Source organism: Lycium barbarum, chromosome 1, assembly GCF_019175385.1.
Source record: "Lycium barbarum isolate Lr01 chromosome 1, ASM1917538v2, whole genome shotgun sequence".
Taxonomy (NCBI): Eukaryota; Viridiplantae; Streptophyta; class Magnoliopsida; order Solanales; family Solanaceae; genus Lycium; species Lycium barbarum.
The window spans coordinates 159,036,983-159,048,527 of record NC_083337.1 but is presented as its reverse complement, the minus strand read 5'-3'; the positions used below and the strand labels follow the sequence as shown (position 1 = coordinate 159,048,527).

General features: G+C 34.9%; 1 protein-coding gene across 3 annotated transcripts; it reads left to right on the top strand.

Moving 5' to 3' along the window:
* The first annotated feature begins 2,566 nt into the window (after window positions 1–2,566).
* Window positions 2,567–11,268, top strand: LOC132600838 (isochorismate synthase, chloroplastic). Of its 3 annotated transcripts, none has more exons than XM_060314268.1 (16): window positions 2,568–2,882; window positions 2,988–3,182; window positions 3,844–4,070; window positions 5,538–5,655; window positions 5,756–5,872; window positions 5,979–6,125; window positions 6,592–6,666; window positions 6,755–6,823; window positions 7,607–7,725; window positions 7,833–7,890; window positions 8,155–8,265; window positions 8,696–8,780; window positions 9,315–9,412; window positions 9,658–9,750; window positions 9,884–9,951; window positions 10,973–11,268. In XM_060314268.1, exons 1-16 carry the CDS (start codon window positions 2,676–2,678, stop codon window positions 10,980–10,982), a joined length of 1,797 nt encoding a protein of 598 aa, XP_060170251.1. In that variant the 5' UTR covers window positions 2,568–2,675; the 3' UTR covers window positions 10,983–11,268. The 3 variants fall into 3 exon arrangements, with proteins under 3 accessions (XP_060170236.1, XP_060170251.1, XP_060170242.1); XM_060314259.1 differs by having other exon boundaries at window positions 9,884–9,959; window positions 10,975–11,268; XM_060314253.1 differs by lacking the exon at window positions 10,973–11,268 and having other exon boundaries at window positions 2,567–2,882; window positions 9,884–9,988.
* The last annotated feature ends 277 nt before the right edge of the window (window positions 11,269–11,545 follow it).

The following is an 11,545-nucleotide window of genomic DNA, read 5'->3' as shown; positions in this document are numbered from 1 at the left end:
TTGTATGATCATGGGTCTCGATCTTGATATACTTCTAATGGACTGTTTGTATGGATGCACTTAACCTCTATGTGAATCTAAACTATTTCCCAATAAGAAAAGATTATTTCTTTGTATGCTTTTTCCAAAGATAAGAAAGTATGCATGAGGAACGGTTAATTATGCCAAGTAAATTCCTCTTATTCGTAAGTGAATTTATTAAACAAGGTTTAAAGCCTCGAGTTCTTGTTATTTATTCTTACCTAACCCTAGTTATTTTCCCAAATAAACTAAAGTTTATGGCGTGAGCTAATGTTTGCAACCACTAACTATATGATGAATACGAAGAACAAATAAACCCTAACAATCCATTATGCGTATATCTTTCACGATCCCCAATCAGAAAACACTCATCCTTGGGTTCACAACCTTAGTAAAGGTGTTTAGCTACTCATGAAAACAAGAAAACAATAAAAGATTGAAGATTGCATAATTGAATTATTGTATTGAACTTACGAATAAAACTTGAAAGTAATGAATGTAATTGTCTGGAAGTCTTCAAAAGCAATAACAACTCAAAAGTAATTACTACAAGTCTAAAACTCCAAATGTTTAAAAAATAAAACCTAAACAGGTATTTATACAAGTTAAAACTCGGAATAATCAATCCCAGTCTTGTTCCATCTCGGCTTGCACTTCGACGGGTCGTCTTTGCACTTCGACGGTCGTCGACATGCTCGATGATCTGAGTACACTTTTATCACCCTGCAGGAATTTCACCGTCGAAGCACTTCAACGGACCGTCGATCATGTCGACGATGCAAGTCGACGATCTGAGTATGCTCTGATGTTTTTGTTACTTCGCAGGAACTTTTTGACAAGGCGATTTGATGGGTCGTCGAGCATGTTGACGGTCCGTCCTTATGCTTATCAAAACAGATTGCCTATTTTCCCCGTTTTTTCGCTTTCCGCGCATTCTAACTTCAAAATACCTGCACAACACATAAAACACATCAAACTACCACGAACTTGCTCAAAAACAAGTAAAACTTAGAGCTAAAGAGCATTAGATGTGCCAAAATCCCGGCACATCACTAAGGCCGGGCCCAATACTAACAATAAAATTAAATTTTTAATTACTTTTTATTTTTTTCCTGCTCTTTGTGACATTAAGTTATTGAAGGAGTAGTTCGACATTTTCTGAGAAACTCCTAAATATTAAATTATAATATAAAAGTATTTGAAAGTTAAAGAAGAATTTCTTTTTATTTTCAAATAAATTCATGATATAAGAGTTCTTCTCTTTTTTATTTCATTGAATGCTTTTGAGAATATAGAGCCCAATAATCTAAATTGAACTTTATCATCTGTTGGATTAATTTCAATAATTTTTTTCTGAATTAAATCAATGTTCACTAACCAACTATTATAAAAAGATATTTGAGTGTTCAAGAAATGCTGGCATGATTTTCAACCTCAAATGAATAAAGAAACTATGATTTATTAATAGTGAGTAAGTGACACTATATGATGGGAAAAGAAATTATGCATTACAAAGCAAATGTCTATTGACGAAGCTAATCATTTGTTTGCAAATGTTTTTCTTTTTTATTTTGCTTTATCGTATTGGGTATTTCAATATTTATTGTTGAAATTCAACATCAAATAGGCCGGTACATTTTTTCTGCAAAACATTCCAAGAAGAAAGAACAAACACGACAGTCGATTTTCTCAAATTAATAAACAACACAAAATTATATTCATTGATTTTATTAGCTATCCTAAAGGCACTACTTTGAATAGCAAAGTCATCATATTAGAATTCAATAAATTATTCATAATAATGTTAAATTCTAAAATCTCTAAAGGGTGCCACAAACAATATTGTAGGTGGAATCTATATATAGTTTATGAGCTTAAAATAGAAGAATAAGATCTATAAATAGACTTGTAAAATATCTATGTTAGTGGCATCCATCTCAGAAGACAAAATCTTAAGCAATAAGTCTACACAATGTCTAACGTGTCTTAGTAGATTTATTACGACATAGTGCAATATGTTTCTTGATTTCATTTTATTTTAAGGAAAAAAAGTGTTCCTTCCGTCTCATTTTATGTGAAGGCATTACTATATTTTTTATTCATTTTTTTCCAAATAATTTTAATTACAAACTATGTGGACTTATAGTACTTTTGAATGTTTAAAATAAAGTTTATGTATTCAAAAACTATGCAAATATATGAATTATTAGTTATTTATTTTCTTGAATAGTTGCACTCCTACGTGGATAATTATATTTTATAAGATTATTTGTTGACAAAAGCGTATAAATAAATGCAAGCAACACATATTTATTTACCGCGTAGAAATTTAGTGACTAAACATCACTTAATGCAACACAAAAGAGTTGGGGGTGGTGGTGGGGGGGGGGGGGGGGGTGGTGGAGGGAGAGATATTAGGGTCTCACAAAATATCTCAAAAGTGTTTTTTTCTTATTTATCAAATTATGTGATGACAACTAAAGTAATATTAAACTAAATTAGGGGCAACATAAAAGAGGAACACATGCCACTTCTACAAGAAACTCTATGAAATTACAAAAATGGCCCTGTGACGACTACAAAAGATCCTCATTCTTGCTTATATATATAGTAGCAATTTGTTTATCCTATGTTTATTGTGTCTAATTTATTGTATGTGCAATTTGTTACTACTTCAGAAGAAACCAAATAAAACAATATCATTTCCCACCCCCGTCTCCTCCATTGTTTGTTCTACAATTTACTCAATGGCTATAGGTGCAAGGCACTACACAGTAAAGTTCTTGGAGCTTGAATCATCGTCACTCATGAAATGCTCGCTGTATAGGAAGCAATCTTTTCATTTCTCCAACTCTAGCCAAGTAAGATAATGTAGTGTTAATTCTGCAGTAAAGTGTATGCTCTGTAATTTTTTTTTAATCATCTGACTTTCGAGTTACTGCACATTTTGTACCTCAACTAAGCAGAGATATAATCAGTGTTGTTCATTGTCAATGAATGGATGCCAAGGCGACCCTAGAGCTCCCATTGGAACCATAGAAACTCGAACTTTGCCTGCAGTTTCTAGCCCTGCATTGGCTATGGACCGTCTCAATTCCGCCATCTCTGACATGGTTAAATCAGAGCCGCCTCCTTACACTTCCGGCATTATTCGCCTTGAGGTAAATCCCATATTTATGAGTAGATAATATCACTCACATAAACATGAATGCGTATAGGTACAATGTCCACTCTGTATGGATAACGCATACAAGGTGGAATAGGCAGTTAACAAGTTAGTTACAAGGATATCAGGATAGTACTGTTATTCCAACACCAAGTTATCTATCTTGGATATAGGACACGTGGTTGGCTCAGATTAGCTTATTGAATTCGTGATCTTATTCCTTATCTAACTTCAAGAACAGGTTCTGGAAGTGTAAAGTCCAAATGATTAATTGTTTTCACTGTACGAATTAGACTGTCCAAATCAGTAGCAGCAAAATTAGATTATATAATCATTGCATTGAAAGAAAAATAAAAATAAAAAGAAATACACAGTTGGATTCCATGATTTTGCCTATCTTTTATTTGACTCTGAAGTCTGAATAATAGAGTTTCAACCAAGGTTTTTCTTATTATATATTTGACTCTGAATAAATAAAGACCTACAATAAGTGAATCCAAACAGGTATAGAGTGAGTATTATAGTGATAAAAAAAAAAAAAAACAATTACTCCATATTATCTACTACTAGTAGAATTTTGTTACATTGTTTTTGAATATTGATATGTAAGAAATTATGAGTTGTGGTGACAAATGTTATAATTATGGGAAAATCAGGTGCCAATTGAAGAGCAGATAGAAGCACTTGAGTGGCTTCATGCCCAGGATCATCTCCTACTCCCTCGCTGCTTCTTTTCCGGTCGAAGACCACCTACTGAAATTTGCTTTAATGGAACTTCGGCTTCCTCCAAACATAAACTGCTCAGTGTAGCTGGTCTTGGCTCTGCACTCTTCTTTACTCATTTACGTCCCTTCTCACTTCACCATTGGCGTTCTATAAGGAGGTAATTCTATCAGCCCAACTTGAACAAGATTATAAAAGAACAAATAAAGAAATTAAAACCTAGTAAGAATTGGACGGTTTGGATTATGACCCGCTTTTTGCCCATTTTAGTTTAAGTAACATTTGGGCGGGTCATTCGAGTACTGAAAATTACACAGAAATGCCTCTGCCAGACTGCCAGTCTGCCTTTTGGATGACAAAGGAAATAGAGATGTTGTACGGGGAGAATGGAGAGCTGAAGCATATATTACCAAAGTGTTAATAGTGCCATTGAATTGTATTTTTCTAGTTTGACCCTTTACAAATGAAATATTTTTTGATTTCTCAAAGGATAATATTCAAATAATAAACGCATAATACAAAAATAAGCCTTTAAACTCGGTCTCAGCTGGCAAGTATGCTCTCCAATTTGGGTGTGCACAAGTAAGCACCTCCACTTGTATAAAGTTGAACGAGTAAACACAAATAATGACATGGCACATAAATATTGGAAGGCCACGTCAGGGCCACATCAGCATTTGTGTTACTTGTTCAACATTATACAAGTTGAGGTGCCTACTTGTGCACACCTAAAGTTGAAGGGCATGCATGTCAGCTGAAGCTAAGTTTAAGGGCCTATTTATGTATTATGCCAATAATAAATTACCAGGCAAATGGTAAAACAACGAAGGATAGGGAGCAAATAACACATTAGAGACAATGTATACAACCAAAGATGGGTGTAAATAAAAAATGATGCATATATAATAGATGTAAAATGCAAATAACTCCATTTGCCCTAGTAGTGATGACATAATCCTCTTTGGAATTGCGTTATGTATTAAATTGTTGCATATGGTACCATAAAGCACAACAATAGTTGAACTTGGTCTCCTTTAGACACATGGTGTACAAAGACTAACTACTGATTAAAGACAGAGGCTTGCACTCTTAGAACAAGAAGCAGAACATGGTATATAAATGGTCCTGAGTCCGGTCATTCATTCCATGACATGCCTTGTCAAAATTAAATTAAATCATCGCATGACATGGTCCCAAATGTGGGCAGTGGTAACATGTGGATCTCAGAAGGTATCATTTTAATTTTACTTTGTGTTGCCATATGGGTTCAGTTGATGATTTTGCTAGGGCTAAGATCATATTTACTTAGCTTGTTTTATTTTTATAAGCATTAGGGGACAAGGGTTAATGATGTTTCATGCAATGTTAGTTTTACTAATCACAATTGAAAATTTGGAGCTGCTTCATGAATAATTATAAACTGGACCTGAAATGTAGTTTAATCTAGTATCATAATCATATTGTTGGAGCCAAACTTCAGAAAAATTTCAACAAAAAGAGACCCAGGAATGCTTGAGGATTTTTTAGTTAGCAAGAATTGGATCACCTAGATATATAGTTAGCAGAAGACTTGGTTAAACTCATTGTGTATGTTCTGAACTCTAGCATCATTTTATCTCTGCCAAAGGTTCCTCTCCAAGAAATGTCCACTAATTCGTGCTTATGGGGCAATCCGATTTGATGCAACAGCCAATATAGCTTCGGAATGGAGTGCTTTTGGCTCATTTTATTTCATGGTTCCTCAGGTAAATGGATTGACTTTCATCTCTTTATTGCTTAGGGTCTTTTTGTTAGACATGTTGCCTCTTGAATATAATCCATCCATTGCTAGATGCTAAATGACAGGTTGAGTTTGATGAGCTTGAAGGAAGTTCAATAATTGCTGCAACTATTGCATGGGATAATGCTGCCTCATGGACATACCAGAGGGCAATAGATGCACTTCGGGCCACAATACGGCAGGTCTCTGCTTCTCGTTTCATTTAATCATTTTCGTTGTTTTATTTTATTCTATTTTTTCTCCTTTCCTCATTAACTTTTCTTTTTAACTCTACCTTTATGAATGCAGCTTTCTTCCGTTCTTATGAGAGTGCAGAAAAAAGTTCCTCATTCGCATATACTTGCAAATACTCATGTGCCGGGTAAAGCATCTTGGGACCATGCTGTTAAGCGTGCTTTGCAGATAATAAGCAGAAATGACCCCGTACTGATCAAGGTTGTCAACCACTTGTGTTTTCTAATCACTTATGGTCTTCACCTTTGACCTTATATTCTACTCCCTTCGTCCCAATTTATGTGATATAGTTTGACTAGGCACGGAGTTTTAAGAAAGAAAGGAAGATTTTTGAAACTTGTGGTCTAAAACAAGCCATACATACTTGTTTGGCTGTAAATCATTTCATTAAGGGTAAAAGGGGAAGTTTTAAGTTAAATTATTTCTAAATATAGATATGTATCATTCTTTTTGGGACAGACCAAAAAGGAAAGTGTATCACGTAAAGTGGGACAGAGGGAGTACTAAAATATTGCTGTTTTAATCTAGAATAAAGTACTCCTATTTATTATGGAGGACTATAGAAGTAGCCGAACAAAAATGAGATAATCTGATGCACACATTAATATATGGGTTCATAACAAGTAAGTCTAGGTGGTTTTGAAGTGCATACTTTTTCTTGGAACAGGTGGTACTTGCTCGTAGCACCAGAGTTGTGACAGCTGCGGATATTGATCCGCTAACGTGGCTGGCTTGCTTAAAGGTGTTCATCACCCACCTTATGTTTTTGAATAGTTCACTAGCATATTATCTCTTACTTTTGCTAAAATATAGAGGGTTAAGTTTTGCAGGTTGAAGGAGAAAATGCATATCAGTTCTGTTTGCAACCTCCCCATTCGCCGGCATTCATTGGAAACACTGTAAGTCAAAGCTTTTTCTCAGTAACTAAATGGTGTAATGAAGCAATGTAAAAGGTGAAATTCTGTGTAAATCAGTTTTATGTTCTTCAATTGATAGAACACATCAATTCTTTGGTGTGCATCCTATCGAAGTAAATGCTACCCTAGATTATGGTGCATTGACCAGGTGAAATGACTTTATTTACACATGACAAAAAATACGTTTGAATTGTTCTGTATTGCATCTTTCGTTATATCATCTAATGTACAAAGAGTTATTGAAACCGCAAACAGTAATTTCTGTGATGGTGTATCTGGTAAGTCAAAAAAGAAATATGTTAATTATGCTTAAATTTAATAAATTTTCTAGTATGAAATCCTGAAGGCGTCACCTTCAAAGGTGAAAGGATATGAAGCTAAATTGCCTGACCGGTGACCACAACCATTGTTAAGCTTGACCATAACCATTCTTAACGCGCTAATTTCAGAATGAAAAGAACCTTATTAAGTTTCTGATAGTTGAGTTTTCCAAAAGATTTTCTTTGACTACGATACTAGAAAATACATAATTCACTGATGGCAAGTCTAGGTTAGTAGCAAGAGATTTGTACTGTTGACAACTGGATTCCTGTGACGAATTTCTTGCTCCATCGATTATAAGTTGTAGTAATGAGAACCCATACTCACCACCTTCTATTGATCTGAAGCATCAAGGTCACTTTTGAATCTTTCAAGTGCCAATTATTAGCCATGGTAGCAAAATAACAGGAGTTTTTGTTTATTACTTATGCTCTTTTTGAATAGCCAGAGCAGCTCTTTCATCGGGACCGCCTCAGCATTTGTAGTGAGGCTTTAGCTGGAACACGGGCTAGGGGTGGATCAGAGCTTCTGGATCGTAAGATAGAACAGGATTTACTATCCAGGTTCATCTTTCTTCTTTGTGTTCTGTAAATAAAATACACAATGTCATTATCATACTTCATATTTTCCAGTGGTGTATTATTAACTATATTCTCATAATCTTCCACAGTGCTAAGGACCATAATGAGTTTGCTATAGTACGAGAGTGCATAAGAAGAAGATTGGAGGTAAGCTTGGTTAATGGTTTCTGAACAGAATCTTAAGAACATTTTGTATGGGAAGCAGAACTTTTGAGATTTCTAATTGGGGGATTGCACTTGTTCATTTTTGTTTGGTGACTTGTACATTTAATTGACGAATTCGAAAATTTTGTATGTCAAACTTGAACTATTCCAGAATTCGATTTTCTAAAGTTCCCAATCCACTTTTAGGAACCCTTCATGTTGTATAAAACTAGCTAGAGTCTCTATTAACATTTTTTCGTTTCATAGGCTGTGTGTTCAAGCGTTTTAATTGAACCAAAGAAAGCAATAAGAAAATTTCCAAGAGTTCAGCATCTTTACGCTCGATTGAGGGGGAGACTCCAGTCTGAAGATGATGAGGTAAGTCTTAACGTCTTCATATTCCATCCATTACTTACTGAGTTATAATAGATGCCGCGCCTTATGAGACTCTTTAGTGTAGACAGCAAAAGTTTACATGATATTCTTGTTTCTGGTTTCTTAAAACTTTTGGTAATCCCCCTGATTGGGACAGGTGGACTGGGTTTTATTATTGTTGATGTGGATCGTAAGTTCTATGAGAACTAGAACTGAATGAAGCATAGTCTTTCATCAGAAAATCTTCCTAAATTAGTTCATAATCACTACTTCATAAAATTAAAAATTAGTTCATTATCGCTCCCCCTAGTTGGAAAAAAATAATTTTGAATTTCTTCATCCATAAAGATGTGCTGATGATATGTATAGATCAATTTATTGTTTCCTCTGTTCCTTTTATAAAGTACCACACTAAGCATCTGCAGTTTTCCAGTTTAAGATTTTGTCGTCCGTGCACCCTACTCCAGCAGTTTGTGGGTATCCTACAGAAGATGCACGGGCTTTTATTTCAGAAACTGGTATGTGCTAGTTGCTACACCTTTGCATGCTTGATGACTCTTTCGTCGGACTAGCTCTTTTTGCACCCCAAAATAATAAATAGCTACTTATGTTGGTTGATAGAATAGAAAGATAATATCAATGAAACCTTTTACTTGATCAAAAAAAGATAGAATATAAAGATAACAGAATGGAAAATTGTGGTCTTGTAAGTTAAAGAATCAGATTTTCCACTTATTATCTCAACCGACTTATGGAAAGCCAGATTCCTCTTGTTGCAAAATGGTCATCTGTATCCAACCTTAGGCTTCCAGATGAGGCCTGGATGCTGGTGCTTGGAAATGCTGTGATTAGTCATTTCAATAAGCCTTTAATTGATGCGTAACTGTGAGAGAGATTATCATTTTATGCAATGTCTTAATACAAACAGAGGGATTTAGCAATCTATTACCTTTTTTCATAAAAAGAATTTAGCAATTCTCTGAGGATCAACTCAGTGGCTTCTTGTACCTTGTGTTCTGGTATATGAGTTTTAACCAGCTGATGTTTCCCAGAAATGTTTGACCGAGGAATGTATGCTGGTCCTGTTGGTTGGTTTGGAGGGGAAGAGAGTGAATTTGCAGTTGGAATAAGGTCAGCTTTGGTTGAAAAGGTGAGGTTAATACTTCATAGCACTTCACCTTCATTCTAGAGTACATCTCCTGCAACTTTCTAAAACTAGTTTGCATGCATGTACTCCACACATAATAAGAATCAATATTAAATGCTTCTGACTTTTTATTTTTGGAATACCTTTTAGGAATACAATCTTACTTGACTTGATCACTTACAACAGAACAAAGCCTTTCTAGTGATACATTTTGTAAATATGACATGCTGATGAAATGGAATAACCAGGGTCTTGGTGCATTAATTTATGCGGGAACTGGGATAGTGGAAGGAAGTGATTCATCTCTAGAATGGGAAGAGCTAGAGCTGAAGACTTCACAGGTATCCTTAATAATTCTTTCCTACTCTATTAGATGTGTCTTTTATTATCTAGAGTGTGAAGAGCTTCCCTGCCCTCTGATAGGAATGACAACATAATCTTTTTTCTGCTGCATCTTTTTATTGTCTCCTGCAGTTCACCAAATTGATGAAACTTGAGGCACCTCTTTTGACAAGGGGACAAAGTAGGATTATCAATCAGAATCAGAAAGGTTTGTCACGCCTGCTGCGTCATATTTAGTTTGTCTATAACTCTCTTTCTGAAAGCAATTGTGGTTTCTGAATTGGGGGGGGGGGGGGGGGGGGGACAAAGAAAATTATATTGACATCTTTTCACATTCTTTGTATGCAAATATCATCAGACTGTCAGGCTTTTTGTCCCACAGAGCATTTCTAGCGTTAGATAATGTTACGCAGACCAATTCTTACTTTGAAGGGGTGGCAATCAGTTTCTGTTTGTGCTGTTTTTTCCTGATTAACTATTTTGCATAAGTAGAGTAATACAAAAGAACCTCTATACCTGAGGTACTTCTGAAAGGAGATGTCATATGTTGGGGTCTAATAAAATATACTCCCTCCAGTCATGTTATATGATAACTAGAGACAGTTTTAACAGTTTTTGATAAATAAGCTAAATATGTATAATATTCGAAAAGTGCCCTTAGTATATAGTGGTCTTCCATGTGCACATGCCGTTAAAGAAAGATGGGAAAGTTAAAAAATAAATACTTTCTTAATATAAAAAGGTTCCGATATTTTTGGAATAGACCAAAAAAGGAAAGAGTGCCATTTAAAATGGAAGAAGGAAGCAGGTAGAATATGAGACATAACCCAGGTACTCAACAACTAGTAATATTTGATCCAGTAAAGCTGAAATTTATATAATTGAAATAGAATCTGGCTATTGCTTTTTCAATTTCAAAAACTGGTCTTGGCATCTTTTATACTTTTCACTGTTTCAGTAAAAGCAGAATGTGACTATTTATACTAGGAAATCTAATGTTAAGGTTATGAGATAGCATACCACACTGTCTTAGCTATTTTGGATGTAATTCCTTGGAAGAGGAAATACTAATTTTGATGATTTTACTAACTTCTATAGATAATTCATTTGTTGGATATCACTTTGATTTTGCAACTTCCATGCTACTCCTCTAGTTTTGTTTTGCATGACAGCATGAGAAACTCTTTTCTGATCTTACACTGATTACCATTCCTGCAATTTAGTGAGATGACATCTTCTTGAAGGACAGATGACATACCTTGAGGAGATCAATGTCAATCATATGATATAACACCGTTATCTTCAGCTTTTGATAGCAAATCAGATATGCAATTTAACTTCTTGCTTTAGTTACCAAATGCAAGAGAAATCAGCTAATCTTTATTCTTCTTTTCGTTCAATATTCATGTAATTAGTTGTTGAATATTTGCCATAGCAATCAATTATGCATTCAACTGGCAAACTGTGTATAATGATTACCTCGTACAGATATAAATACATTTTTGGTATGTGCTCCATCTGATTCCAGAAGTAGGGATACTGGCAACTAAACACAGAAAGCCTTCACGTTTGTATTGCAGAACTGAGTAATTTCTATCTTTTGCAAGAATGCCTTGTTGTTTCAGTGGTTGCAGCATCCTAATGTGTGAATGTCCAAGTATCACGAGAAGTAGCTATATCCATTCGGATTACAATTTTATTCGATTTATCACTTCTACATTGATAGAAGGAAAAAGGACATCGTCTCCAGAATTTACAGAAGCATGGAGCATCAAAAACCTAAAAGCTTTTCTA

Bases quoted from the DNA above. Each gene is read 5' to 3' on its own strand.
- LOC132600838 (XM_060314253.1), top strand. From the start codon at position 2,676: ATGTGCAATTTGTTACTACTTCAGAAGAAACCAAATAAAACAATATCA. The intron at 2,883-2,987 runs GTAAGATAATGT...TCAACTAAGCAG, and splicing joins ATTTCTCCAACTCTAGCCAA to AGATATAATCAGTGTTGTTC. The intron at 7,726-7,832 runs GTTCATCTTTCT...AATCTTCCACAG, and splicing joins GAACAGGATTTACTATCCAG to TGCTAAGGACCATAATGAGT.